General features: G+C 45.6%; 1 protein-coding gene across 1 annotated transcript in view; it reads right to left on the bottom strand.

The window, feature by feature from the left end:
- Positions 1-25906, bottom strand: part of LOC310821001 (ankyrin-2-like) — a gene marked incomplete at its 5' end in the record, with an annotated part of 98578 nt that overhangs the window by 48284 nt on the left and 24388 nt on the right. The window contains 34 exons of the mRNA XM_083692845.1: positions 1302-1377; positions 1538-1660; positions 2241-2366; positions 2690-2918; positions 3222-3318; positions 3530-3737; positions 3936-4147; positions 4945-5099; positions 5847-5945; positions 6267-6491; positions 7765-7868; positions 8131-8209; positions 8528-8654; positions 9737-9809; positions 10200-10298; positions 10578-10676; positions 11222-11320; positions 11504-11602; positions 11713-11910; positions 12746-12844; positions 13093-13191; positions 13435-13632; positions 14834-14932; positions 15177-15275; positions 15503-15601; positions 15870-16067; positions 16274-16372; positions 17394-17492; positions 18796-18894; positions 20672-20695; positions 21174-21359; positions 21676-21774; positions 21953-22051; positions 23637-23735. Of these exons, the coding sequence (XP_083548971.1) occupies positions 1302-1377; positions 1538-1660; positions 2241-2366; positions 2690-2918; positions 3222-3318; positions 3530-3737; positions 3936-4147; positions 4945-5099; positions 5847-5945; positions 6267-6491; positions 7765-7868; positions 8131-8209; positions 8528-8654; positions 9737-9809; positions 10200-10298; positions 10578-10676; positions 11222-11320; positions 11504-11602; positions 11713-11910; positions 12746-12844; positions 13093-13191; positions 13435-13632; positions 14834-14932; positions 15177-15275; positions 15503-15601; positions 15870-16067; positions 16274-16372; positions 17394-17492; positions 18796-18894; positions 20672-20695; positions 21174-21359; positions 21676-21774; positions 21953-22051; positions 23637-23735 (4222 nt within the window). The remainder of the gene's footprint in view (positions 1-1301; positions 1378-1537; positions 1661-2240; positions 2367-2689; positions 2919-3221; positions 3319-3529; positions 3738-3935; positions 4148-4944; positions 5100-5846; positions 5946-6266; positions 6492-7764; positions 7869-8130; positions 8210-8527; positions 8655-9736; positions 9810-10199; positions 10299-10577; positions 10677-11221; positions 11321-11503; positions 11603-11712; positions 11911-12745; positions 12845-13092; positions 13192-13434; positions 13633-14833; positions 14933-15176; positions 15276-15502; positions 15602-15869; positions 16068-16273; positions 16373-17393; positions 17493-18795; positions 18895-20671; positions 20696-21173; positions 21360-21675; positions 21775-21952; positions 22052-23636; positions 23736-25906) is intronic.

Raw genomic sequence — 25906 nt, 5'->3', positions numbered from 1 at the left:
GGAATGAGAAATGGTACCAAAAACGTGTGTTTGATAGCATTCTCTATTCCATTCCATGCATTACAACAAGCCCATCCTCCGATTTCTACCTTCGCCAGCCTCCCCTGATGGAGGTATTGGTGTTGCAGGAACTCTCCTATTTCACTTGTGTAAAAAAAACTCAATTACAATACAATTACAAAGAGACAACATTGTTATACACTGTGGTTACTAAAGTTACTACATTGTTACTAAGCAACTGAACGTGAAGTGTTAACCAAAACGTCAAACATGCTAATGTACTGATAACGTAAAGGAAGAATGTGTCGTAATTAACATAACTGTGAATGAAATCATACTGAGTGAGTGAAATGAATTCAGGGAATTTAAATCAATCAAAGATTGATTGAGACAGACAGATACAGTACACACAAAAACACACAAACAGACAGACTGACAAAGAAACAATATCAAACAGCGTTTGTGTGAGTCAAGTTATTTCCATGCAGAGCAAAGGAAGAGTGTCGGCATGCAACTGTGAGGATGGTTTAAGGGAGTGTGAGAAAAACTCAAAGGTCAAAGGTCTCTGTGAATTCATTCCAGTCAAACACAAATCTGGAATTACTCTCAAAGCACAGTGCATTTAAATATTAGTTTTTTATTTTTCATCCAAATATGAAACCCCCCCCCCTCAAGTATTCCATTTGACCGCTGTTGTGGCTTTGACGTTTTGTATAACCAACAGAAAGGTCAAAGGTCATTGGCGGTAAAACCAAAATGTGGGAGTAAAACCAGACTGGTTGAAAGAGGGAGAAACGGAATGGGTTTTGGAGGAGAGGATGTGATGCGAATCAGCCATAGCATAGCGACCAGGGACCAAGAGGTAAGTGTACAAGATGTTAGTAATATATTACACAGCAGGGTTAATCAAGACTATGACTACTGTATACTAAGCAATGCAGTTCATTAGCTTGCATTAAAAACTACACTACCCAGAGTGCAATGTCATGATTCATAATATTTATACGTTATTAACTAAGTTCTCTTTGAATACCGATGCCGTATCAACTTTCGTGCAAAGGCAGTATTTGCCACCGTTATGATACAATTCACAACCAACAAACATGATTATTATATTAAAAAAAAACATGGTTAGCTTACATTTCTTGTCACTCTTGTCGCTCTGTAAGCAAGTAGATTTAAAAACAACATTAAACTTTAAAGACATTTCCATCATTGATATGTCAGACATGGTATGCCTACCATCACATAAACTGTATATTACCGTTTTTATTTTTAACAAGCAAACGTTATTGCAGCACACAGATTGAAAAAAAAAAAAAAAATATGAAAGAATGTGATTACCTCATCATCTGCATCTTGGTCTGAATCTGACTCCTAAGGAGGAAAAGAAGAGAGAGAAGAGAGAAAAAAGACAGTTGTAGACATTTTAGAGAGAGAAATGGCATTCAGTCAAGTCAATTGCGTTATAGCATTATTTCCTGACTTACAGTGGTTTTCTATAGGTTTGTATAATGTCGAGGTGTGCCTGACTTACCTTTGAGTATGCGGGCAGCGTGATGTTCAGGTTGCAGATGGCATTGTGGGTAAGACTGCGGTAGGTGCGGGGCTCCTTGGTGAAGGACAGTCGACCGCAGGGCTCCTGGGCACTGTCCCGGATCTGACAATCAATCAAGCAATCAATTAAATGCATTTGTATAGCACGTTTTACATTGACAAATGTCGCAAAGTGCATCACAATAAGAACAATACTAAAGAATATAAATCATTGTCAATGTTTGTTAATGTAAAATTGGGTTAGGGTTACTCTATGAATTACAACAAAAACGAATGTGTTGTGCTTATTATTATTATTATTATTAGTAGTAGTAGTAGTAGTAGCAGTAATAATAATAATAATAATAACAATAATAATAATAATAATAATAATAATAATGATAATAAGCACAACATATTCATGTAACATAATGTTATATATAATATTATTATATATTATTATTTATATAGCACCTTTCCAAAGCTGGTGAATAAAACATATTAATAGAGGAACAAGTGTGCAAAATTGCAGGAATTTATCAACAAAATGGGTCGCGAACTTAAAATGGAAAAACAGAAGAGAACAAGCCTAAAAAGTTGAGTACTTCCCTCATGAGAACAAGACTAAAAAGTTGAGTACTTCCCTCATGAGAACAAGACTAAAAGGTTGAGTACTTCCCTTTCTTTCTGCCTAGAAGTGTTACCTTGATGAAGAGGGCAAGACGGTTCTCCTTGAAGGCGAAGAAGCTGAATACATGGTGCTGTCCACTCTTGGTGAGAGGCACCAGGTTCCCGAAGCAGTCTGCGAAGATGGGCTTCCCCTCCAGCACCTGTGTGGGGGGCACACCAGAGCAGGGTTCAGATTCCAACAACTGTTGCAGAAAGGTTTTGAACATGAAACATGTTGCAAAACTGCAAACATTTCATGGCTCGTCTCTTGGGATATCACAGAAACCATGGGATATCTGTTGGACTGATTGAAATTATGTCTTCTCACCTCTCCTGCACTAACTAGTAGAAACCCCCCCCCCCCCTCCCCTCCCCTCCTCACCTCTCCCCCCAATCCTCTCCAAAGCTCTCTCCCCCCTCACCCCCTTCACTCCTCTCCCCTCTCCTCTCCTCTCCTCCCCCTGTCCCCTCCTCCCCTCCTCACCTCGACATCTCGGCTGCGGGCCACCTCTGTGAAGTTCTCCTGCTGCTCCAGGGTCTTGTCCATCTTGTCGTCCGTCATGCAGAAGCAGCGCAGGCGCGCCTCAATGGGGTCCAGCGTCTTGGCGAAGATGACAAACTTGGCCATGTAAGGAACGCAGATGATCTCCCTGTACACCTGGGTGGAGAAACTCACAGACTCCTGGATCTGCCTGCAGTCTATCAGCCAAAACCTACAGGGGGTGATACAGAAAGGCAAATCAGTCAATCAATCAATCAATCAATCAGTCAGTCAGTCAGCAAGTTCCTACAGGGGGTGACAAAGAGGCTAATCATCAATCAATCAATCAATCAGTTTGTCTATCAGCAAGTATCAACAAGGAGGATAAAAAATCAAGAATTAATCAATCAATATGTCTATACATCAGAACCCGCAGGGGCCAACTGAGGATCAAAACAAATTGATCAATCAATAAATCTATCAGTGAAGAATACACACGAGTCTTCTAATATATCACTTTCATTTGACACATTACCTTGCTGACACATTCGTGGTGAAGGACACACATTGGTTGACGAAGGTGAGGGGTGTGGATCCGGTGATGTCCTCCCATTGGGCGGGCGTGGTCCCACCTACAACAACAGATGCTAGTAAATCTGTCCGTCAAAGTCAGGTGTTCAGAAAAGACTAGATCAGGGGAGGCTGGGTAAGGTAGAAATCTGAGGATGGGATCATTGTAATTCATGGAGTGGAATTGAACGTGTATGAAGTGGAATTGAATGTGTATGAACAAGGTATCATCGTTGTGCATGAATGACCGGTGCAGATTCTCTTCCTGCTCACCCGTGATGCTGCACAACAAGCGCAAGGTGGGCGTGTCCCCTCCGAAGACGTTGGTTGTCCCGTCATTGGTTGAGCTCATGGGGACAGGTATAGTCATGGTGATTGGCTTGTGGAACTTCCTTCTCCTGGGCTCCAAGGTGACAATGGGGCTGAACGTGGCCTTGTTACCCAGGATCCTCCTCACCAGGTCTACACCGATTGGCTGGGCCTGAGAGGAAGTGACGGAAAGACACAGACTCAATACACGGACAAGGACATACTCATAAAACTACTAACAACTCCTTTTCTTAAAAAAAAATATGAATCTCCACCTCATTATCAACTGCATATTACTGATGGTAAAACACACTTGTATCTCCATCATGTCTACTGGGAGCACATAGGCCTACATTACAGTCACGTGTACCTGTAGTCCGACGCGGATCTTCTTGGTGAGCGCCCCCTCAGGGAACAAAGCCTGTACTTGGGGCACCAAGGTGCTGCTCAGCACCCCGCCCTCTGGACCAATGAGGTGGCTGTCCTGCTTGATCCGAGACACCACCGCAAAGTACTGTGGGAAGTCCCTGGTGATGAGGCGGCAGATGCGCTTCTTCTCCAGCTCCTCAGGGGAGTCTAGCTCTGGAGGACGGATGGGTCAGAGAAATGGTTTAGAGACATGGGTCAGAGGATGGATGGACGGGTCAGAGGTCAGAGGACAGATGGACAGATTTTTTTATTTAACCTTCACTGTATTTATACAGGTTGGTCTCATTGAGATAAAATCTCTTTTTCAAGAGAGACCTGGTCCAAGACAGCAGCCAAGGAAAACACTATTTCAGAAGATTCACAAACGGTGGGTCAGAGGACAGACGGACAGGTCAAAGGACAGACGGACAGGTCAGAGGTCAGAGAACGGACGGAGAGATGAACAGATGGGTCAAAGGACAGACAGACAGACAGACAGACAGACAGACAGACAGACAGACGGGTCAAAGGTGAGAATGGACAGTTCAGAGGACAGAGAATGGACGGATAGGTCAGAGGATGGACAGATGGATCAGAGGACGGACGGATGGACAGGTCAGATCATAGATCTAAATGAGCAGAATGAACATGGGGTTTATCCTGAATTCAGTAAGACAATTATATATTGTAGAAATTAAACAGCTTTTAGTTTCTGCTCCGCGTTTCAACCCTTTTGCCTAAAGTGTGGACGTCCACTAACCCACATGGATTTAAAAGCTTATGGTCACACCAACCCTGTGCATTTAAATGACAAGTGAACAAGCGTTCACTTAAAAGGGTAAAGGGTGGAGAATTAGTGTTCATGAAAAGGGTGGAGAATTGGGACGACTGAAGTCTATTCTCAAGATCAGAAAAGTTTCGTTTTTGTTTTTTTTGTCAGGTTCCTGTCGCATGTTGATGACATCACTCACCCTCGTCCATGCCATTGAGAATCTGGTTGAGCTCCTCCTCAGTGTGCTCACAGTGGTGCTCCCTCCAGCTCTCCCCCGTCTCGCTCCTCAGGATGACCAGCTCCCGCTCCGTCCCCCGCAGGGCCGCGAAGTGGGGGATCTCCACAATCACAGGCCTGCATGGGGGGCAGGGGGCAGAGGGCAAAGGTTAGCACTGATGGGACACATCATCTCCATGGTCATGGGGACTAAAACCTGTTATGCGACAATGAATGGGAGGCTTGACAAGATCTTGTGATTGACATTCAGATAATGGTACACTATTATAGAAAAAAAAAGGAGAACCAAAAAGAGAACCAAAAAGAACAAAAAAGGGTTCTTCGGCTATCCCTGTGAGAAACCTATTTCTCTTTTGGGTTCCATGTAGAACCCTTTCCACCCTTTCTAATTGGGTTCTTCAAAGGGTTCTTCAAAGGGTTTTCCTGCAGGGACAGCTGAAGAACCTTCTGGAACCCTTTTTTCTAAGAGTGTAAGGGGGAGATAACATATTCAACAGAATGTTCTCCGGGGGGGAACAATGACAAGCGATAACCATGGGTGTGTCATGCTCGGAATAGAATATATCGATACAAATCACAGAAACACTGGGAAGATACACCAATTTCATACCACACATAATAATCAAAAGATGAGGTGAGAGGGGCGAACAAAATGATAACATCCCAACAATGTGTACGAGGAATGAGGAAACGGACAAATTAGAATACCGCACTGGGATTGCTTCAGACAAGAATGCGGATAAAACAAAACAACAGAAAGCGCTGTTGTAAACGGTGTCGGACAGGCATGGATTGGGTTGGTTGCAGGGACATGGGACCAGGGAGGTTGCAGGGGGTGGCGTGTCCCTGTGTCCGTGGTCCTACCCGAGGAACTTGGTCCCTGGTGGACCGAGCTGCAGGATCCTGCTGACAAGACTCTCACCCTCGTTCAGAGGGGGCGGAGCCGTGGGGAGGTGGAGCTTACTGATCCGTACGCAGCACAGGGAGGGAGGGGAAGAGAGCGTGAACACACACAGTCATACTCACACACATACAGTCATACTCATACAGACAGCACACACACACACACACACAGTCATACTCATACATACAACACACAGCACACACACACACTCATACATACAGCACACACACACTCACACACACACTCATACATACAGCACACACACACTCACACACACACACACAGTCATACTCATACATACAACACACAGCACACACACACACACACACACACACACACTCATACATACAGCACACACACTCACACTCACACTCACTTACCCTAGGAACTGGGCTCCGGTGGGTCCCACCTCTATGATGCGTCCGGCCAGGCCCTCCCCCTCCACCATGGGGGGCATGGACGCAAGGCGGTGCCTCTTCACCAGCCGACACGTCACCCGCGTGGGCGCTGAACACTTCCTGGGCGGCACAATGATGCGCAGGCCGTTGTGACGGCAACCGCGCATGGCGCCACCCCTGGCGTCCACCATGAAACTCACGAGGAAGCTGAACGTAAAACAAATCAAAATCAATATTCAGTGTATGAGTTCAAGTGTTCAAAATGGAGGTAAAACAGGGTTAAAAAGGGCTAGTAAAAGAGGGATTGTTTTTCTTTCAGACATGTTAAAACAGTTTGACCACAGAGATACGTTCTGTGGACTTGGGGGTCATCATGCAGACAAGGCAATTGAAACAGGAAGTGATGTTTTTTTGTGACATCACTCTCTGATGACATGTAAGGTGTTGATTAGACGACACTGCGAGGCACGGCATTCCATTCCATTCTCCTTCCATGGATGACATTCCACTCCAATCCCATTCCATGTATGTTACGAGTTGAGAGACAGGTGTTGGTTGGGGTGGGAGGTAGGGGGGGCACATCAAACACTGGTGTAGTCGTCCAATAGAAATGTCTGAACAGTACTTAATGGGAATGGGGTATTCACAGTGTGTTACATCAAGCCTTCATACAGTACATGCATGCAAGTCAGTTAGAGTTGTATAGATATTGTTATTTTACGTTATGGGGGTATTCATAATTTAGATGACAAATGAAGGACGGAAGGACGGAAACCTGGAAGGACGCAAAATCATGCATGAAGTTGTGCAAACATAGAGGGGGAAGATGAGCGAGAGAGAGAGAGAGAGAGAGAGAGACCGAGAAAGAGAGAGTGAGACCGAGAGCGAGAGAGAGAAGCCAAGATGAAGAGAATCACCTGCTGTTGTCATGGTCTAGGATCGGGGAGGATCGGCTAGAAGCAGAACACAACAACACACAACATCACACACACAGCCCAGAGACGGAGAGAAGGAGAGAGGGAGGAGAGAGAGAGAGAGCGAGGGGGACCAGAGAGAGAGAGAGAGAGAGAGAGAGAGAGAGAGACCAGAGACAGACGGACCAGAGACCAGAGATAGAGAGACACACACACAAGAGAGAGAGACAGGGAGAAAACATAAACAGAAAAGTGAAGGAGTGAAAAAAGAGGCACAAGGGGAAAATAAAGTTGATCTGAGGGGTGAAACATCCTCCCCATACCACTGTGTCATACCATACAGTGAGCGTGCCTACTGTACATTCATCAACAAACACAATCAGGAGCATAGTCATCATTCAACTATATCATCTGGCAATCATGGTCTTCTCACGTGTGTGTGTGTGTGTGTGCGTGTTACCTGCGTGTCTGTGTGTGCCCGTCTGTACGTGCATGTGCGTGTACTGTATGCGTGTGTGTGTGTCTGTGTGTGTGTGTGTGTGTGTGTGTGTGTCTGTGGTACTAACCCAGAGTGTAGCAGGCTCGAGGACAACACCACGTTATCGAGGTGCTCCGCCCCCCAGCTCAGACGGAACGAGTCTTTGTCGTTTTCTCTGGAGAGAGACGGCACCTGCACACCACCAGACACACATTACAATCAACAAAACAACAACATGGATTCATTCTCACAAAACAAAGACTAAATGCATTTAATCTTACCTCAATTACCTACATGATCTACCTATACAGGTATGGTTGAGGTGTGTTCAGGTAAATGTGTACTGTAGATGTCTGCAGGTGTGTGGTGTGTGTGTGTGTGTGTGTGTGTGTGTGTGTGTTTGTATGTGTGTTTGTATGTGTGTGTGTGTATAGATGAGTACAGGTGGGCTCACCTGGTGGCTGATGATCATGTCCTCGATCAGGACCCCCTCTCTCTGCTGGTACCCCTGGTGGATAGGGGTCTGATGAGACCTACTACAGGGGGACAGAGCACAGCTCAGTGTGTGTTTGTGTGTGTGTGTGTGTGTGTGTGTGTGTGTGTATGTGTGTGTGTGTGTGTGTGTATGCGTGTGTGCATGTGTCAAGTGCATACATGCATACATGGATGTGTGCCCATATGTGTGTGTGTGTGTGTGTGTGTGTGTGTGTGTGTGTGTGTACGCGCGCATGTGTGTGTACGTGTGTCAAGTGACAATGATCAATACGTGGGCAGGATAGGCTGTGCTGTGGTATGCATGTGTGTGTGTGTGTGTGTGTGTGTGTGTGTGTGTGTGTGTGTGTGTGGCTGACCTGTCCAGGTTGTGGCTCATGTAGTTAAAGCCGTCCAGGTACTGCCCAGGCAGAGAGTCGTCCCCCAGCTCTCTCAGATCCTCAGCCCTCAGGTACTCCCCTCCATCACCTGTCATCGTGTCCTCACCTGAGAAAGGGGGAGGGAGGGGAGGGGGGGGGGGGAGAGAGAGAGAGAGAGAGAGACGAAGAGAGACAGAAAGAGAGGGAGGGGAAGGAGAGAGTAGAGAGAGAGGGGGAGATGAAGAGAGAGGGAGAGAGACAGAGAAAGACAGAGATAAAATAAGTCTACTTTTGAGGTCAATCCTTGTCATCATCACCATCACCATCACCATCACCCTCAAGCAGTTAATTTTCTTCTCCTCTGCAATACACAACATGTCACATGATCACCAGCAGAAGACCACTCAGTGGTAGAGATGCTGTTGCACTCTCTGACCACCTGGTGGCAGCACAGAGCACACGACTACCGCACCATAGACAACCAGCAGTGCTTGGCCAGGAAGCCATTTTGGGGGGTTAAGGAACTCAGTCATTAAGATAAGAGCATAACATAAGACATTCTACTGTCAATATGGGGCTACTCTAATCGCTTTTGTTATTCAAACCAACAGCAAGAATCTAGTACATTAGGCAGATCCAGAGGTTGTTAGAAATATGCATACTCCACTCAGGACAGACAGACAGACAGACAGGCAGGCAGGCAGACAGACGGACAGACAGAGAGACAGACAGACAGAGAGACAGACAGACAGGCAGACAGACGGACAGCGATACAGACAGACAGACAGACAGACAGACAGACACACAGAAGGACAGACAGAGGGACAGACAGAGGGACAGACAGACAGAGGGACAGACAGACAGAGAGACAGACAGACAGACAGACAGACATGGCCTCTCTAGTCTCCTTCCAGTACCTTCCAGCTCCACAGATAGGTCAGTGAACGGCTCGTCTTCCATTAGCCTCAGAGCTAAGGAACACACAGCTTTAAGCACCAGAACTACATTACCCAGAAAACACCACTTGAAGCACCTGACCACTCATGAGAGTCATACTTTAAAGCAGGTGCCCGCGAATAACTGAAACACTGTCAGTGCACTGCTCTCATCGCTCCAATGGCCGCAATGGAAGAGGACAGAACTTACGTATAAACTTCATTACCCAGACTGTAGTACAGTTGAAAACGTATTGTTATAATGGACACTCACCCTCCTCGTCAGACACGTCCAGTATCTCGGTCATGGTTTCTGGAACGTTCATCTTGTGTTTCTCCGTCACCGTCTGACATCACAACCAGGTGGTGTCAGTCAGCCAGCCATGGAAAAAACAAAACACCAAACTGGAATCAGCCAATGAATGAAAACCAGGGGATATTAACTTCAGTTTCAGAATATGACATTGTAGTTTTTTCTGCGTTGGGCTGGTGGAAGTTGTGTACAGGTTTGTTTTCTCCCAGGATTTGACATACAGTAGAGTTATAAATAGTAGAGTTATAAATAGTAGAATGGGAAAGATAGCAGGTGGCTACTCTAGGGCAATAACTCTACAGGAGTTGGGGAACGTGAGCTGATCCTAGATCTGTTCTCTACTGACAACTTCTACTTGGAGTGAAAGTGGATTAAAACCGCTTGTGTTGAAACTGGTGTGATCTGGGAGGGAGGGGTCACGTACCGTTGTCGTGGTGACGACCTCTTCAGTGACAACCTTCAGTGTGTCCACCACAGAGATGTAACCAAGACGACGAGCAATGGAGAGGGCAGTGTTCCCATTCTGAGAGAGAGAGAGAAAGAGACAGATAGAGAGAGAGAGAGAGAGAGAGAGAGAGAGATGGACAGATGGAGAGAGAGATGGAGAGAGTAATTGAGAGAGATGGAGAGCAATAGTGTTTCGTGAATAAAGTAAACTGTTGGCGTGTTTGAATGGATGTGTTACATCTGTGTGATTCTGTGTCTCTGTGTGTGTGTGTGTATCCATGTATGTATATGTATATGTGTATGTATGTGTCTATGTATGTATCTGTGTGTGTGTGTGTGTGTGTGTGTGTCTCACCACAGTGGTAACGTTGGGCTTGGCCCCATGCTGCAGTAGTATGTTGATGATGTGTGTGTTGCCCTGTTGCGCCGCCTGGTGGAGAGGGGTGTAACCGTTCTGTCGGAGGAAGGACACAAACAGAAATTATCCACAGATATTACACACACACACACACACACACACACACACACACACACACACACACACACATACATACACATACACACACACACACACACACAAACACGTTATCGATTACCATTCTGTAAGAGGAGGGACACACACACATCAGTTGTAACTCAAATACATTCAAAATCCTATCTGTTGCTGGCTCCCAGTTGAGGTCAATTCCATTTCAATTCAGTCATTCCAGGAAGTAAACAAAACATTCTGATTCCAATGTTCCTCTATGCTCATCAATGAGGACAATTTAGAATTGGAATTTCAGTTCACTTCCTGATTTGACTGAACTGAAAAAGAATTGACGCCAATTCTGGAGACTACCATTCTTTTCCAGTGTGACGTGATCGAGGCTGAGGTCAGGTGTTCTAGTGTCACATGATCGAGGCTGAGGTCAGGTGTTCTAGTGTCACATGATCGAGGCTGAGGTCAGGTGTTCTAGTGCCATGTGATGAGGCTGAGGTCAGGTGATTGACTCGTACCTTGGTCTTGGCGTTGACGCTGGCGCCCTGCTGAAGAAGGAAGTTCACCATTTTGACGTTGCCGTAGTGACAGGCCACTATGAGCGGGGTATAGCCAAGCTGAAGAGGAAAAAAAACAGGTCACATTTCTGTTTCAAAAGTATTCCATAAGAGTTTGTGTGTATGTGCTTGTGTGCGTGTTTGTGTGTGTGCTTGTGTGCGTGTTTGTGTGTGTGTATGCATCCGTTTGTGAGTGTGTGTGTGTGTGTGTGTGTGTGTGTGTGTGTGTGTGTGTGAGTGTACCTTTGTCTGCTGGTCCAGATTGGCGTCATGTTTGGCCAGTATTTCTGCTACGTTGACCCGGTCCTCTTGGGCGCTGAGGTGGAGGGGAGTCAGTCCACTCTGACAGACACAAAGAAGAGAGTGAGCGAGAGTCAAAGATTCAGAGTGTGTGTGTGTGTGTGTGTGTGTGTGTGTGTGTGTGTGTGTGTGTGTGTGTGTATGTGTCTCACCTTGGTAGGTGTGTTAACGTGGACTCCCTTCTCCAGCAGCAGTACAGCCATCTCAGCGTGGCCCTCCTGCGAGGCCAGGTGGAGGGGCGTGACGCCCTGCTTGGTGACCACATTAGTCTCCGCCCCGTACTGCAGCAGGGACGACGCGATGGACACCTGGTTCTTCTTGGCCGCAATGTGGAGGGGCGTGTAGCCATTCTGGACCAGAAGGATTGTGGGTAAATTCGTTTGTTGATAATAATACAATCACTTATCCAAGAAAGATCCTCAGACATGCTACACAGAGTTCTTTTCATTTATTTTTTTAAATTGTTAAAGTGTTAAAGTAGAGTGGAATTCCACCCCCTTTTCATATATATTTGTTTGCTTTATTGAGAGGGGTATGTAGCCGTTCTGGACAAGGAGGATTGTGGGTAAATGAGTTTGTTGATATAATCTCCTCTGCATTGAAATATCCTAAAGCTTTATTGAGATACTCGGAAATAAAGAAAGGGAAACAGGTGAGGGAGGACAGAGGAGAACGTGGCAGAGCCGGGGCTCAAACCCATGACCCTACATGGAGCTAGGTACACGCAACACAACTGTACTACGATGGATACGGTTGGGAGCTAGTTAGTTAGTTAGTTAGTTAGTTAGTTCATGGATAGGGTACGTAGTTAGTTAATTAGTTAGTTATTTCATGGATAAGGTTGGTAGTTAGTTAATTAGTTAGTTATTTCATGGATAAGGTTGGTGGTTAGTTAGTTATTTAGGTAGTTAGTTCATGGATAGGGTTCGTAGTTAGTTAATTAGTTAGTTAGTTAGTCATCAAGTAAGTTCATCATCTTAATACAACATTTCCATGCTATGCCGATATCCACAGATATCAAAACAGGTCTAAGCGCCTCATTCAAGGGTGAGGGAAACACTGGTCTGGTAGTGGGAACACTGGTCTGGTAGTGGGAACACTGGTCTGGTAGTGGGAACACTGGTCTGGTTGTGGGAACGTTTCTTAAAAGTTTTCATCCAACATTTTTATTCTATGCGGCCTCACCTTGGCGGTGGCATGGGGCGACGCCCCTTTATCCAGCAGCAGCAGCGCCACCTGCTGGTTATCATAGTGAGCAGCGACGTGGAGAGGAGTCAGACCGTTCTGGAAGAAAATAACAGACAATATCTTTCTTGTTCTAGCTTCACCACCCCACTTTCAAATAACAATATTTCTGTGATAAGGAGCAGTTCTAGTTGACATATTTCTGAGATCAGGCCAGTTCTAGTAGATATATTTCTGAGATCAGGCTAGCTCTAGTAGACATGTTTCTGTTATAAGGAGCAGTTCTGGTTGACATATTTCTGTGATCAGGCCAGTTCTAGTCAACGTATTTCTATGCTCCTGCTCACCTTGCCCGCATCATCAGGGAGAGCTTTGCGCTGCAGGAGGAGTTTTGCTACATCCAGGTTTCCGTACTTCGCAGCTACATGTAACGGAGTGAATCCTTTCTGTACAGAGGAAATCAATCAAATATGCGTCACGTATGTGTGTGTGTGTGTGTGTGTGTGTGTGCATTTGAGGGGTCATAAAGTGTTATTTGTATATTTGCATCCAGTTTGTGTGTGGGCATGCATATGTGTATGCATTTGTATTTATGTATGTATTTATGTGTGTGCGATTGTGTGTGTGTACAGTATGCATTTGTATGTGCCCATGCGCATGTGTAAGTGTGTGTAAATGTCTTCCCCCACCTTGGTGGCCAGTGAGTGTGCGGCCCCAGCCTCCAGCAGCACCACGGCGGTCTCCAGCTGTCCCTCCCTGGCTGAGATGTGGAGGGGGGTGTACCCGTTGGTGGTGGAGGCGTCAGGGTGGGCCATGTGCTGCAGTAGCAGCTGAACGATGTCCGTCTTCCCCAGGCGGGACGCGATGTGGAGGGGGGTCTGGTCCTCCTGGTGGTGGGGAGGTGTGTATGTGTGTGTGTGTGTGTGTGTATGTGTGAGAGAGAAATAGAGAGAGATTCACCACACTTGAACATAACACCACACTTGAGCTTAAAAGATCTTATAAATATCAGCATCTCCTCTTGTGTGTGTGTGTGTGTGTGTGTGTGTGTGTGTGTGTGTGTGTGTGTGTGTGTGTGTGTGTGTGTGTGTGTGAGGAGGGGGGGGGGGGTTACATGCAGATTACAATTACCTGTCCACCTGACTGAGATGGGATCTAATTCCGGATTTAAGGCTTTGCTGTGTTTTTATTCATTTAATGTACAATATGTAGCTTTTTCACCTTGAAAATGTCACTTTATAACCATGCTGAGTCATTACTTATGATGCATTGGCAGTCTGTGACCGTGTGCACCTGCTAGCACCCTGCCCTTGTGCCTGTATTTGCTTTTCCAGAATGTCCAGGATGTTTCTGGGTGTCTACCACTTTGTGTTGTGCTGTGGGCGTGTAACCTGCGGCTTGCGTGTGTGTGGATCGTTGGCCCCCTACTGTACTGCCTGGGAGCTGCAAGCATTTATCAGTGCCGGAAGCCGACCGAAGCAACGGAAGCCTTCGTGTGTAAATACGTTTGTAACATGTATCAGGATAATTTTTCAGAGGAAACTTCCTGTTTGACATTACAGATTTGTCTGAGTTTTAAAACTTTGCATTTCGCGGATGTAAGTGTCTCCACTGGCTGGCTCATTTCCGTGTTTATGTTTCCAAACTAAATACCGACTGCACTTTCAACCACACAAGCCCTTTGCGGGCTTAAAGGTCATGTAACTAAGATATTTGCTGGATAAAAATGTGAAAATGATTGACAGACTCATTGTTTCAATTAAAACTAGTTTGCACTGAGCAACGGGTGGGAGAGAGAATGAGACACTATTCTGAATTGTCGTTGTAATTCCCATTGCTGTCAAAAGAGGGCGCCATCCTACACAGGGTGCCTTTAATGTAAGACTTTTTGCTCCTCACATATTTACACCCACAGTTTAATACTATTTGACTGCTCCCGGCTGATGAAGGTATGAAGGAACTGTGATGACTCACCCTAGTCCAGTTGGTTTAGTTTGTCATTGGATATCCATGCACATGTGACTTTTTAGGGCTAATGAGTCAATAGATTGAAGGACAGGAAATGATGCAAGGACTGTGATGACTCACCCTGGCCATGGCGTCCACCAGAGCTCCGTTCCTCAGCAGGCAGCGAACCACCTCCATCTGACCCGCACGAGCTGCCATGTGGAGGGCCGTCTCACCACGCTGCAACACACACACACACACACACACACACACACAAGCGCACACACACACGCACACACACACAGACGCGCACACACACACAGACGCGCACACACACACACACACACAGACGAACACACACACACACACAATGCTCACTATATGCTTTATGACTGTTTACACCCCTGACTTTTAAACGCCAGGACACAACACAGCAGGAAGAACAGGAACAGGAAGTGCGCTGTGATTGGTTGGCAAGACTCACTATGTTGCAGATGTCCGGGGAGGCTCCGTTCTGGAGCAGCAGGAGGACGATGTTCAGGTGGCCCATGAAGGCCCCAACATGGATGGGTGTCAGACCAGACTGGAGGAGGAGAGGAGGGGTAGGGAGGGGAGGAGGGGGAGGAGAGGAGAAGGGGGGGGGGCAGAAGGAAGGAAGGAAGGAAAAATATGTGAAAGAAGTAAACTACAGTTGACTATACAATCTAAAAGTGAACACAAAACCTCAACATAATGTGACCCCAACAGCTGGCTCCCCCCAGCCTCCAACCCCCATAGACCTCCATTAGACAGCGCCATCTAGCGGCTCACCTCAGTGATGGCCTGGATAGAGGCTCCGTATTTGACCAGTAGCTCCATCACCTTCACTCTGTTCTTCTTACAGGCAATGTGCAGCGGGGTGAAACCATTCTGATAGAGAGAGAGGGGGGGGAGGGGGAGAGGGAGAGAGAGAGAGAGAAACAGAAAGAAAGAAACAGAGAGAGAGAGAGAGAGACTGACATCACTCGAACAACATATTTGATTTACTTCAGAGGGAGCTTCAATTAAGTTATTATCTAACACAAATATCAGCATCTCCTCTTGGGTGAGTGTGTGTCTTGCTGTGTGTGTATATGTGTGTGGGTGTGTGTGTCTGTGTCTTGCTGTGTGCGTGTGTGTGTGTGTGTGTGTGCCATACCAGTGCCCGGACGTTGGGGTTAGCCCTCTTGTCCAGCAGCAGCTTGGTGACCCTGTAGTGGCCACAGTGGGCGGCGACATGCAGTGCTGTCAGGTAGTCCAGCGTGACATCATCAACAGGCGCCTTGTACTGCAGCAGGTGTTTCACACACTCTACGTGGTCTCCCTGGGCGGACATGTGCAGAGGGGACAGCCCGTTCTGAGAGGGAGAGGGGGAGAGAGAGAGAGAGAGAGAGAGATATTTAGCTTTTATTTTCTCTTTGTGTCTTTATGAATTATGGAAGTGCATGCCTGTGTGTGTGTGTGTGTGTGTGTGTGTGTGTGTGTTTGTGTGTGTGAATAAGTGTGTGTGAATGTATGAGTGTGTGTGTATGAATGAGAGTGTGTGTGTGTGTGTGTGTGTACCTTGGTCCTGGCCAGCATGGGGGCTCCTCTCTCCAACAACAGCTCCACTGCCGGGTCATGTCCGCTCCTGGCTGCACAGTGCAGGGGGGTGAGGCCGTCCTGAGAGATGAGAACACAGACACAGACACACACACACACACACACACACACGCACACACACACACACAGACACACACAGACACACACACACACACAAACAAGAAAAGAGTTGCTTAGGTTGGTCCTAAATTTATACGTCTACCAGGCAATGACAGTAGGTGGTGTCAAAGTCATGAAAACATCAAAGCTATGAAGTTTAGAATTTGAGACTGTCAATGCCAAGGGGGGCCTGTGACGTGGCTGGACAATGCACATCACATGAAACAGGTTTTCACAACTCCAGGAACAGTGTAAGTGTTTAAAATAAAATATATAATCATGTATTTATTTTAGAATAAAAAAAAAAAGAAATACCGTACGTACAGCGATACAGGCTAAAACAAGCAGACTTACAATGCTAAAACAAGGAGTTAAAAGAGGAAGATCATGAGTGAAACACAACTTCACTGGTCTCTCTTCGCTCCAAACTACCCACTGCCTACTCCCACACACCTTCATCACCTGTCAATCAATGATGACGTGACAAAGGCAGAAAATCTAAAGTCTGTCCTCTCTCCTCACCTCCTTCTCAAAACGCATTGGAGGAGAAGGCACAAGAGGAGGAGCCTCAGACTCTCTGCTCCAATGATATCTGAGAAGAAGGCGAGGAAGGAGGATGTGAGGAACAGTGGACGGATGACACTGAACTGGATTAAAAACATTACGATGAGCCCTGTCCTCCGATTTCTACCTCCACCAGCCTCCCCCGGTGAATCATTGGATGAGTGATGTGACGTGACAGATATGCATGGAGGAGGAGACCAGGGGAGGCTGGTGGAGGTAGGAGTGTTTGATACCATCCGTTTCATGCATTACAATGAGCCCATTCTCCGATGTCTACCTCCACCAGCCTCCCGTGACACTAAACTGGATAAAACAATGACACTAAACTGGATTTCAAAAAGAACAAGTGAAATAAAATGAAATGTCATTGGATGAGTGACGTGACAGATATGCATGACGGAGGAGAGGAGAGACCCACCCTGGTCTTGGCATCGATCTGACCCCCTCGGTCCAACAGAAGAGCCACCATGTTGGTGTTCCCTCGTTTGGAGGCCACGTGGAGCGGAGTGATCCCGTTCTGAAGAGGGACAGAAGAAGAAACAGTTGTCTCCGAGGGTAACCACGCACGCACGCACACACACACACACATACACCCACACCCACACACACACACACACACACACACACACACACACACCCACACCCACACACACGCTGAGAGTAATGATGTTTCATTAAAGGGGCAGTCTGGGATTCAAACAATAACAAAGCATTCTCCCCGCGCCACTGTTTTGGGTAAACACCTGAGGGAAGGGGTTGGAGAAACGTACATTTAAAAATGTCAATTTCCTTTGAAATTCATAGACAGAGCTCTGGTTTTTCATGACTGACCATCCACGAGATCACAATGATAGTTTTAACCATGTTTTGAAGCAATACAGTGTTTGTTTACAATTACATTACTCACAAGCAGTCGTAAAAGTAAAAGTAAACAAGTAAAACAAGCTGATGGGGTAAGACGGTTGAACTAAACTCATGAAGCATTAATAAGTCATGTTCTTCAATAATCTATGGCTATACATCATTCATTTAAAAGTCCAAAAATGGATGTACCAATCCCAGATTGCCCCTTTAAGAGTATGCATGCTTTTATGTGCTTCCTTTATAACACTCTGCTCCAATAAACACATTTGAAACATAAAAATGACGGTTTTCTAGAAGGGTTTTTCTGGAAGGCTAACCGCAAAGGTACATACTATAATATAATAATATGCTTAAGAGTTTGAAGAGAATTAACGAGAGCCGGCAGCAAAAAAAAGCCCAATGTTTCGGCATCCTGTCTTCGTCAAAGGTCCAGAAAATAACACCTACTTACAAGGGTGGCTGAGCAGAGGACTGGTAGAACATATCTTGGCCACTGGGGACCAGAAAGTTAAATGGTAGATGATAAGTGGGATCCTTGGCATGACCCTTACCCTAAACAAACCCAAACCTTAACTCTTACCATTAACCTAACCGTTGTAATCATCGACATCCATGGAGTGAGTCAGAGTTGGGCCGTCCCAAGCATCCCACTTAGCATTTACCCAGAGGGCCGACCACTGTGAACCAGGAAGCTAACTGACTCTGCTCATATCGGAAGTAGCACCTGAGATCGAATTGAAGTCTGATTGGCAGAGTGGCAGAAACACAGGTCATATTGGACAGTGGTAGAGAGACATCTCTGATTGGTGGACAGCTACAGCGACACAGCTCTGATTGGTTAACAGTGGCAGAGACACAGCTCTGATTGGTGGATGGTGGCAGAGGAACAGCTCTGATTGGTGGACAATGGTAGAGACACAGTTGCGATTGGCTGATAGAGATGGGGGTGGGCGTACCCTGGCTGTGAAGTCCACGGCAGCCCCTCTGTTAAGCAGCAGGGTGGAGACATTCACGTTGCCATAGTGAGCAGCAATGTGCAGGGGGGTAAACCCACTCTGTTGGAGGGAGAGAGAGAGAGAGAGAGAAAGAGAGAGAAAGAAAGAGAGAGAGAGAGAGAGAGAGGGAGAGAATGTTGGAGGGAGGCGGTAGGTGATAAAAGAAGAGCGAGGGAATGGGAAAAAGGGGGATGAAAAAAGAGGAGAAAGAGAGAAAAAAAATAAGCATGAGATTGAGTTCTACTGCAGATTCCACGACCCAACACTGACTCCTACTCATGCAGCATTCCCACGAGGCACTGGGGCTGGAGGAAGAGACAGGAAGTAGAAATAAACGTAAATAAAAGAAAAGAGGAGGAGCCAAAATAAGAAATGTAAGAAATGTAAGCATTAGCATGCCAGATAAAAAAGGAATTAAATAATCAGTAACCAAATGTCAACAGAGAACTGAGCGAGAGCCTGGTACAAAATAAAGACGATGTACCAATAAAATAATAATAACAACGCAAATAATCGCACGGTAAAGACATGAATACAGAAAAAAAAGAGCTTGATTTCTCAAACATAAAAGTACAGTAGGCGACTACTCACTACAGATATGTGCTATAAAGTATGTACGAACATTTATATATGAAATATAAATATCTATTTTACAGACAGTCTCTCTTCTTACCTTCCCATTCTGATAGACAGGGCACAATAAAAAAAAAGCAGTGTTAACGAACGAATAGGGCAGACAACGTAACTACGAAGCTAGCTACACAGAGTAATGTACAGAAGAATATATATATAATATATATAATATATATAATATAATATCGTTAATGAACTAAAAATATTGTTAACGAACGGTATGGCAGACAACGTAACTACGTAGCTAGCTAAACACAGTCATGTACAGAAGAATATATATATAATATATATAATATAATATATATAATATATATAATATATATAATATAATATATAGAATATATAGAATATAATATATAGAATATATAGAATATAATATCGTTAATGAAGAAAGGGCAGACACCATACGCAGGTACCGTACATAATCAATGGTGTATTTTAAATGTTCGTGAGTTCACATGTGGCACAGTAGTTAATAAATAAAATAAATTATAATTATAAATAACTCACTAAACTTTGTGAAACAGGGCGACATCTGTTTTCTTTTCTTTCTTTTTTTTTTATACACTGAATATTTAAAAACACTAAGCAATATTCTCAGTGATTTCAAAATACACAAAAGGCTTTCGGCTTCATAGAAAAAGTAATTTTCTTAAAAAACGTAAACAATCAAATTCTAAAGAAACATACCTGGGAAAAAAACGTGTGATAAATATGTAAAAAAAAATAAAAAAAAAAAATAATAATAAATTAACCAACATTCTTAGGAGGCCAAACAAGACACTGTATTATTTTTGTGTAAGCCATGCAGGAGTGTAGCTAGTTGAGTATAGCATACATTCAAAGCAGGGGAGGCTGGAGAAGGTAGAAATCGGAGGATGGGCTCATTGTAATACATGGAATGGAATTAGAAATGGTTTCTGATACCATTCCTCATTCCGTTCCATGCATTACAATGAGCCCGTCCTCCCATTTCTACCTCCACCAGCCTCCCCTGGTGGAAAGACATTGTAGTAGTGTGTGATACAGCGTCAGACGGATGCTAGTACAGTATATTCCAACATGCAGTATTTAACCCAGGCCGACGTTAACATAGGAACTACAGGTTTCAGATACAGGAGATGGGAAGAGGAGGAGGAGGAGGAGGAGAGGAAGAGAGGGAGGGAGGAGGAGAGGAAGAGATGGGTAGAATCAGTCTGTATACCTCCGTAGTTCTATTGACCATCATCTGGTTATGCCGCAGAGAGAGAGAGAGAGAGAGAGAGAGAGAAAGAGAGAGAGGGAAGGAGAAAGAGAGAGGGAGGGAGAGAGAGAGGGAGAGGGAGGGATAGGTGGTTGGGTTGTTAAAAGGGAACAAGCATTTGGAGAATGGAGCATTTCCATGATCAAATAAGACGATGACACGACACACACACACATTCATAAAAGGAAAACAATACAAAGACACACTCCGTTAGACAAGAGGGAGAAGATATGAGGAACAGATCTGGATACAAACGTCAACAAACAACATTTTTTCTGTGAGAGGCCCATTGCATTGTTACATTCCACAGGATTCAAGAGGATACAGATCTCTCCCCCCGTCTCCCCTCTTCCTCCCTCCCCCCTTTCCCTCCCACCCTCACTCCCTACCCTCCTCCACTACTCCCCCTCTTCTTCCACCCTCACTCCCCTCCTCCTATCCACTCCCCCCCTCCCTCCCTCACCTTGGACTGGACGTCAGCGTTGTGGTCATTCTGGAGGAGCAGAGCGGCTGACTTGGTGTCGTCCTTGCGGGCGGCGATGTGGAGGGCAGGCAGACGCACCTTGCCCTTGGTGTCGTGCTCCAAAAGCAGGGACACCACTTGGTTGTGACCCTGCTGGAGGGCGATGGCCAGGGGGGTGAAACCGTCCTGAAAGGGGGGTGGGTGGTGGTGGGGGTGGGGGTGGGGGTTGGAGGCAGGGTTAAGGATTACACCAGTGGAGGTAGACATTGGAACACGGGCTTATCATTACGATGAGCCTACCTTCCAATGTTTACCTCCACCGGTACACTCTACACATCATAGATATTGTGCTTATGCGTTTACAGAAACTCGACAAAACAGAAACAAATGAACCAGTCTAGACACACACACACACACACACACACACACACACACACACACACACACACACACACACACAAGCGCGCGCAAGCACGCACGCAACACACACACACACACACACCTCTGTTGCGGTGCTCTGGTTCCCTCCGTTCTCCAGCAGGTAACGCACAACCTCCAGGTGATTCTCCTGGGCGGCCATGTAGAGAGGAGTAAAGCCATTCTATAGGAGAGGACACACGCGCGCGCGCACACACACGCACACGCACAAATACACACACTCACTACAGATGATAGTACAGATGGTCGGGCACAACACTTTATTTTTTTCTTATTGGTGTCATATTTGTTGTTGTTTGTTTTATACTTGACTACACTATACGTGAGGGGGACAGTCTGACCTGTGACTGGGAGTTGATGTCCGCCCCTCTCTTCACCAGCAGCCTGGCCACTTCCTTCTGCCCGGCCAACGAGGCGATGTGGAGGGCCGTGTTCCCTTTCTGCAACCAGCAACAGGGATTAGGACAGGCAAGTCTGTGTGTGTGTGTGTGTGTGTGTGTGTGTGTGTGTGTGTGTGTGTGTATGTGTGTGTAAACCCACACACTCTACACACTCTACTCCAGTAAACCCACACACTCTACTCTATTAGCTGTACGGTAAGACCAGACCAGTCTAGAGTGTGTGTGTGTGTGTGTGTGTGTGTGTGTGTGTGTGTGTGTGTGTGTGTGTGTGTGTGTGTGTGTACTGCAGTAGGTGTGAAGGACATCAGATCCTCTATTAAACTAGGTTAATTTGACAGCACATGCTCCTATCACCTGTCCTAAGGACACACACAGTAGCCTGTCAGTCAGTCACAGACAGGACTACACTACACTACAAGGGACAATCAGCCAATCAATAATCAATAATCGATCACTGCATCAATATGGCTGGCAGATAAGTTGGGGGAGTATTTCATCCTCTCTCTTTATACCTCTCTCTCTCTCTCTCTTAATTCTCTGTGTGTGTGTGTGTGTGTGTGTGTGTGTGTATGTGTGTGTCTCAGATCAAGTGCAGATGGTAAGGGGCAGATCACTGTACTGTAAGTCACTTTGGATAAAAGCGTCAGCTAAATGGCACATATTATCATACTTTATATCAGATCAGTTATTGATTGGTTGATTGATTGATAGACTGAGAGAGAGAGAAAGAGAAAGAGAGAGAAAGATTCCCTCAAGGTTGTTTACGGTCATTGGGCGTTAAAAGAACGCGCCCCGTCACCGGAGACACCCAGCGGGTCAGATAACACACACCCTGCGGGAGTGGCATTCCTCTCTCTCTCTTTCTCTCTCTCTCTCTCCATCTATCTCTCTCTCTCTCTCCATCTCTCCCTCTCTCTCAGGTCAGATGACACACACCCAGGAGTGACATTCCAAACAGTGATTTACACCGGAGAGACACTGATACTGCTGTTTATCGCTCTTTCATCCGCTCTCTATCCCTCTCTTTCCACCCTCCCTCCCTCCCTCCCTCCTTCCCTGGTTACCAGAGAGTGAACAGCCTCTCGGTATGTAGGTGCCTTTACCCACTTGTGTTTCCCCTCCAAATCCTATGAATTCAATCTATCTTTGTACATTCATGACCAACTATGATACAGTTGGGAATTACTGTCCTTAATCCTCATGCGTCGATTCTGACTGAGAAATGAGACTTTGTCCCCAGTCCAATCAGAACCGAATTTTTCATGCCTGATCCATATAGGATTATACTATAAAAAACGTTGATATCAAAGTTGCTTTATTGGCAAGATATTCCAACAGTACAGTATGTATGGCCAAATCAAAACTAAAATAAGATATAACAAACAAAGAAGTAGCAGTAATGATGAGTACATATGAAGAATAACAATAACAACAATAATGTAATGGGATTTCAACACTACTGGGACTAATCTGACCCGAACCGTACTGCACTAGCTCAGATATTTCCCTTTCACATTGTCTTTTTCCAGGACTGTTTCAGCAACTGTGGTGGATGTTTAACCAGGCCAGCTCAGTTGGGCTTGGCTCGGTTCAGCTGTGTGTTGTGATTAGGGTGTAACAGTACCTTGGTAGCTGAGTCGACAGCTGAGCCTCTGTCCAGCAGCTCCTCCACCAGATCCTCATGGCCCTCCTTGGCTGCTAGGTGCAGCGCGTTCAGGCCATTCTACAACACAAACACAGGTCTGGGGTCAGTCCTTATCTCACTAACTGCTAAAGAATTCCAGAACTCTCGAGAACCACCTAGAGTGCCAAGTGTTTTATGTGGTATTTACCTAACAACAATACTTTGATTGGCTACAAAATGAAGCATCATCATGTATGCATTTTTGGTGGATAAAGCCACCCTTGGAATGTTGACAATTTGGGCGACTTTATTCACCCTCGGCACTCAATGAGTTAAACTGCTACACAGATCTGTGGTCAGTCTTTAACACACCAATAAAACCATTCATACTGTTCGAGAGATAAACACAGGTCTGGGGTCAGTAACCAGGTACGTCATTGAGAACACATTCTCTTTTACAATAGCGACCTGACCAAGAAGGAGCAATGGAACGTGTGGCAGACAAGTGACTCTGCAGGTGAAGTGTTTGATTAGACTGTTCAACAGCAGAGAGGAACAGACCGAAGGTAAAAATGTTTTTTTTAAAAAAGCAGATGTGGTATTCCATCTACATTCCATCTACATTCCATCTACATTCCATCTCCCACAGTCCTGAGACCTGAGTCTGAACAATGGACCCACACATCCACACAAGTGTTGCCGGTTCAATGACAATGTGTTGTCAAATGTTCCCTTTATGAATGTTTATGTGCACGAGAGAGTTGTCTGCTTTTTTATGTAATGATGTACATTAAGACACCTGTTACCTGTTGTGTTTAGTCAGCCGTTGTCATAATTAATGGTATTGTATGAACCCAGGTGTAGCCTATGAGGTGGTCCTTATCTAAGGCCAGGGAGTTCTGGGGCCTGTTTGAAGAAATCACTGATCTGACATGACTTGATGGGTGAAAGCAGTGAAGTGAAAAGCTTGCTGTGACCAATCCACTCATGTTAGATCAGTGATTTCTTCAAGGAAGGGAGGAAGGAAGAATGAGTTTTGACAGTATTGAAACAGGGCCCTGTTTTAGTATGTAATGGGTTGGCTGCTTTTTTTTTTTTTATTGTTATTGTTTTTTCAAGACTGTTTGTGTGTCTTTTTGCCATACTCATTCAGTGCATTATGAAAAAATAGATTTTTTTTATTTTTTATTTTTATTTTTGCATTCTAACCTCCTATCTTGTTGTGTAGTCGCTGCCCATAAAGGGACACTTCACCACTTTTTAACCATCATGTTCATTATCTCCAGAACCATACCAGTGTCAACATATGTGACAGCGCTGATGTTCTACACTAGCCTATGTAGTCAAAAAGATGAGAAGAAAAGGAGTCAAAAAATAAATAAATCTGTGATTTTACACCCCCAAATGCCCAGTTTCCAGCTACCAGTTGTTGTAAAGAGCAAGACACATTTAAGACTATTTTACACACAGACACACAGACAGACAGACAGACAGACAGACAGACAGACACACACACACACACACACACACACACACACACTTCACCTCATCAGCTTCTTCCTCCATCTTGTAGACAGAGAAGGGGAGACCCTCTCTGAACTCCGAAATAGGCCCACACAGAGAGAGGAGGTTCAACAGTGCCTGGCCCTTACTATCTCTCTCTCCCTCTCCCTCCCTCTCCCTCTCTCTCTCACCCTCCCTCTCCCTCTCTCTCTCTCTAGGTTTCTATTCCTCTGTTCAATAGCCCAGTGTCTCTCTCCTCCTCCTCTTCTTTCTATTCTCTTCTCCACCCCTCTTCTTCTTTATCTTCTCCTCGAGTGGTACTGCAGTATGGCTTTAAAAAGATGGAGACCCAAGCCTCACCCCTGGTCCTGTCGGCCTCCTTCTGCCCCTCCCCCCAGCAGGCTCTGTCAGTCGGGCAAGGAGAGGAGCTTTTGTGCCTCCTGGCTCTGGAGGTTCCTTTGGCACTCAAGAAAAGAGAGGAGTGACTACCCCCTTCCCTTTTTAGCAATAGCTCCTCGTCACACACGTACAGCATACACACACACACACACACACACACACACACACAGACACACACAGACACACACACACACACACACACACACAGACACACACACACACACACACACACACACAGACACACACACACAGACACACACACACACACACACACACACACACACACACACACAGACAGTGAGTCGGCCAAATGCCAAACAGCCATGAGGTATCAAGTTTCTACACCGTCATAAAAAGTATCAGACACA

Source organism: Argentina silus (assembly GCF_951799395.1).
Source record: "Argentina silus genome assembly, chromosome: 21".
Classification (NCBI taxonomy): Eukaryota; Metazoa; Chordata; class Actinopteri; order Argentiniformes; family Argentinidae; genus Argentina; species Argentina silus.
The sequence above is the reverse complement of the archived record's forward strand: the minus strand, read 5'-3'. Positions and strand labels throughout refer to the sequence as shown.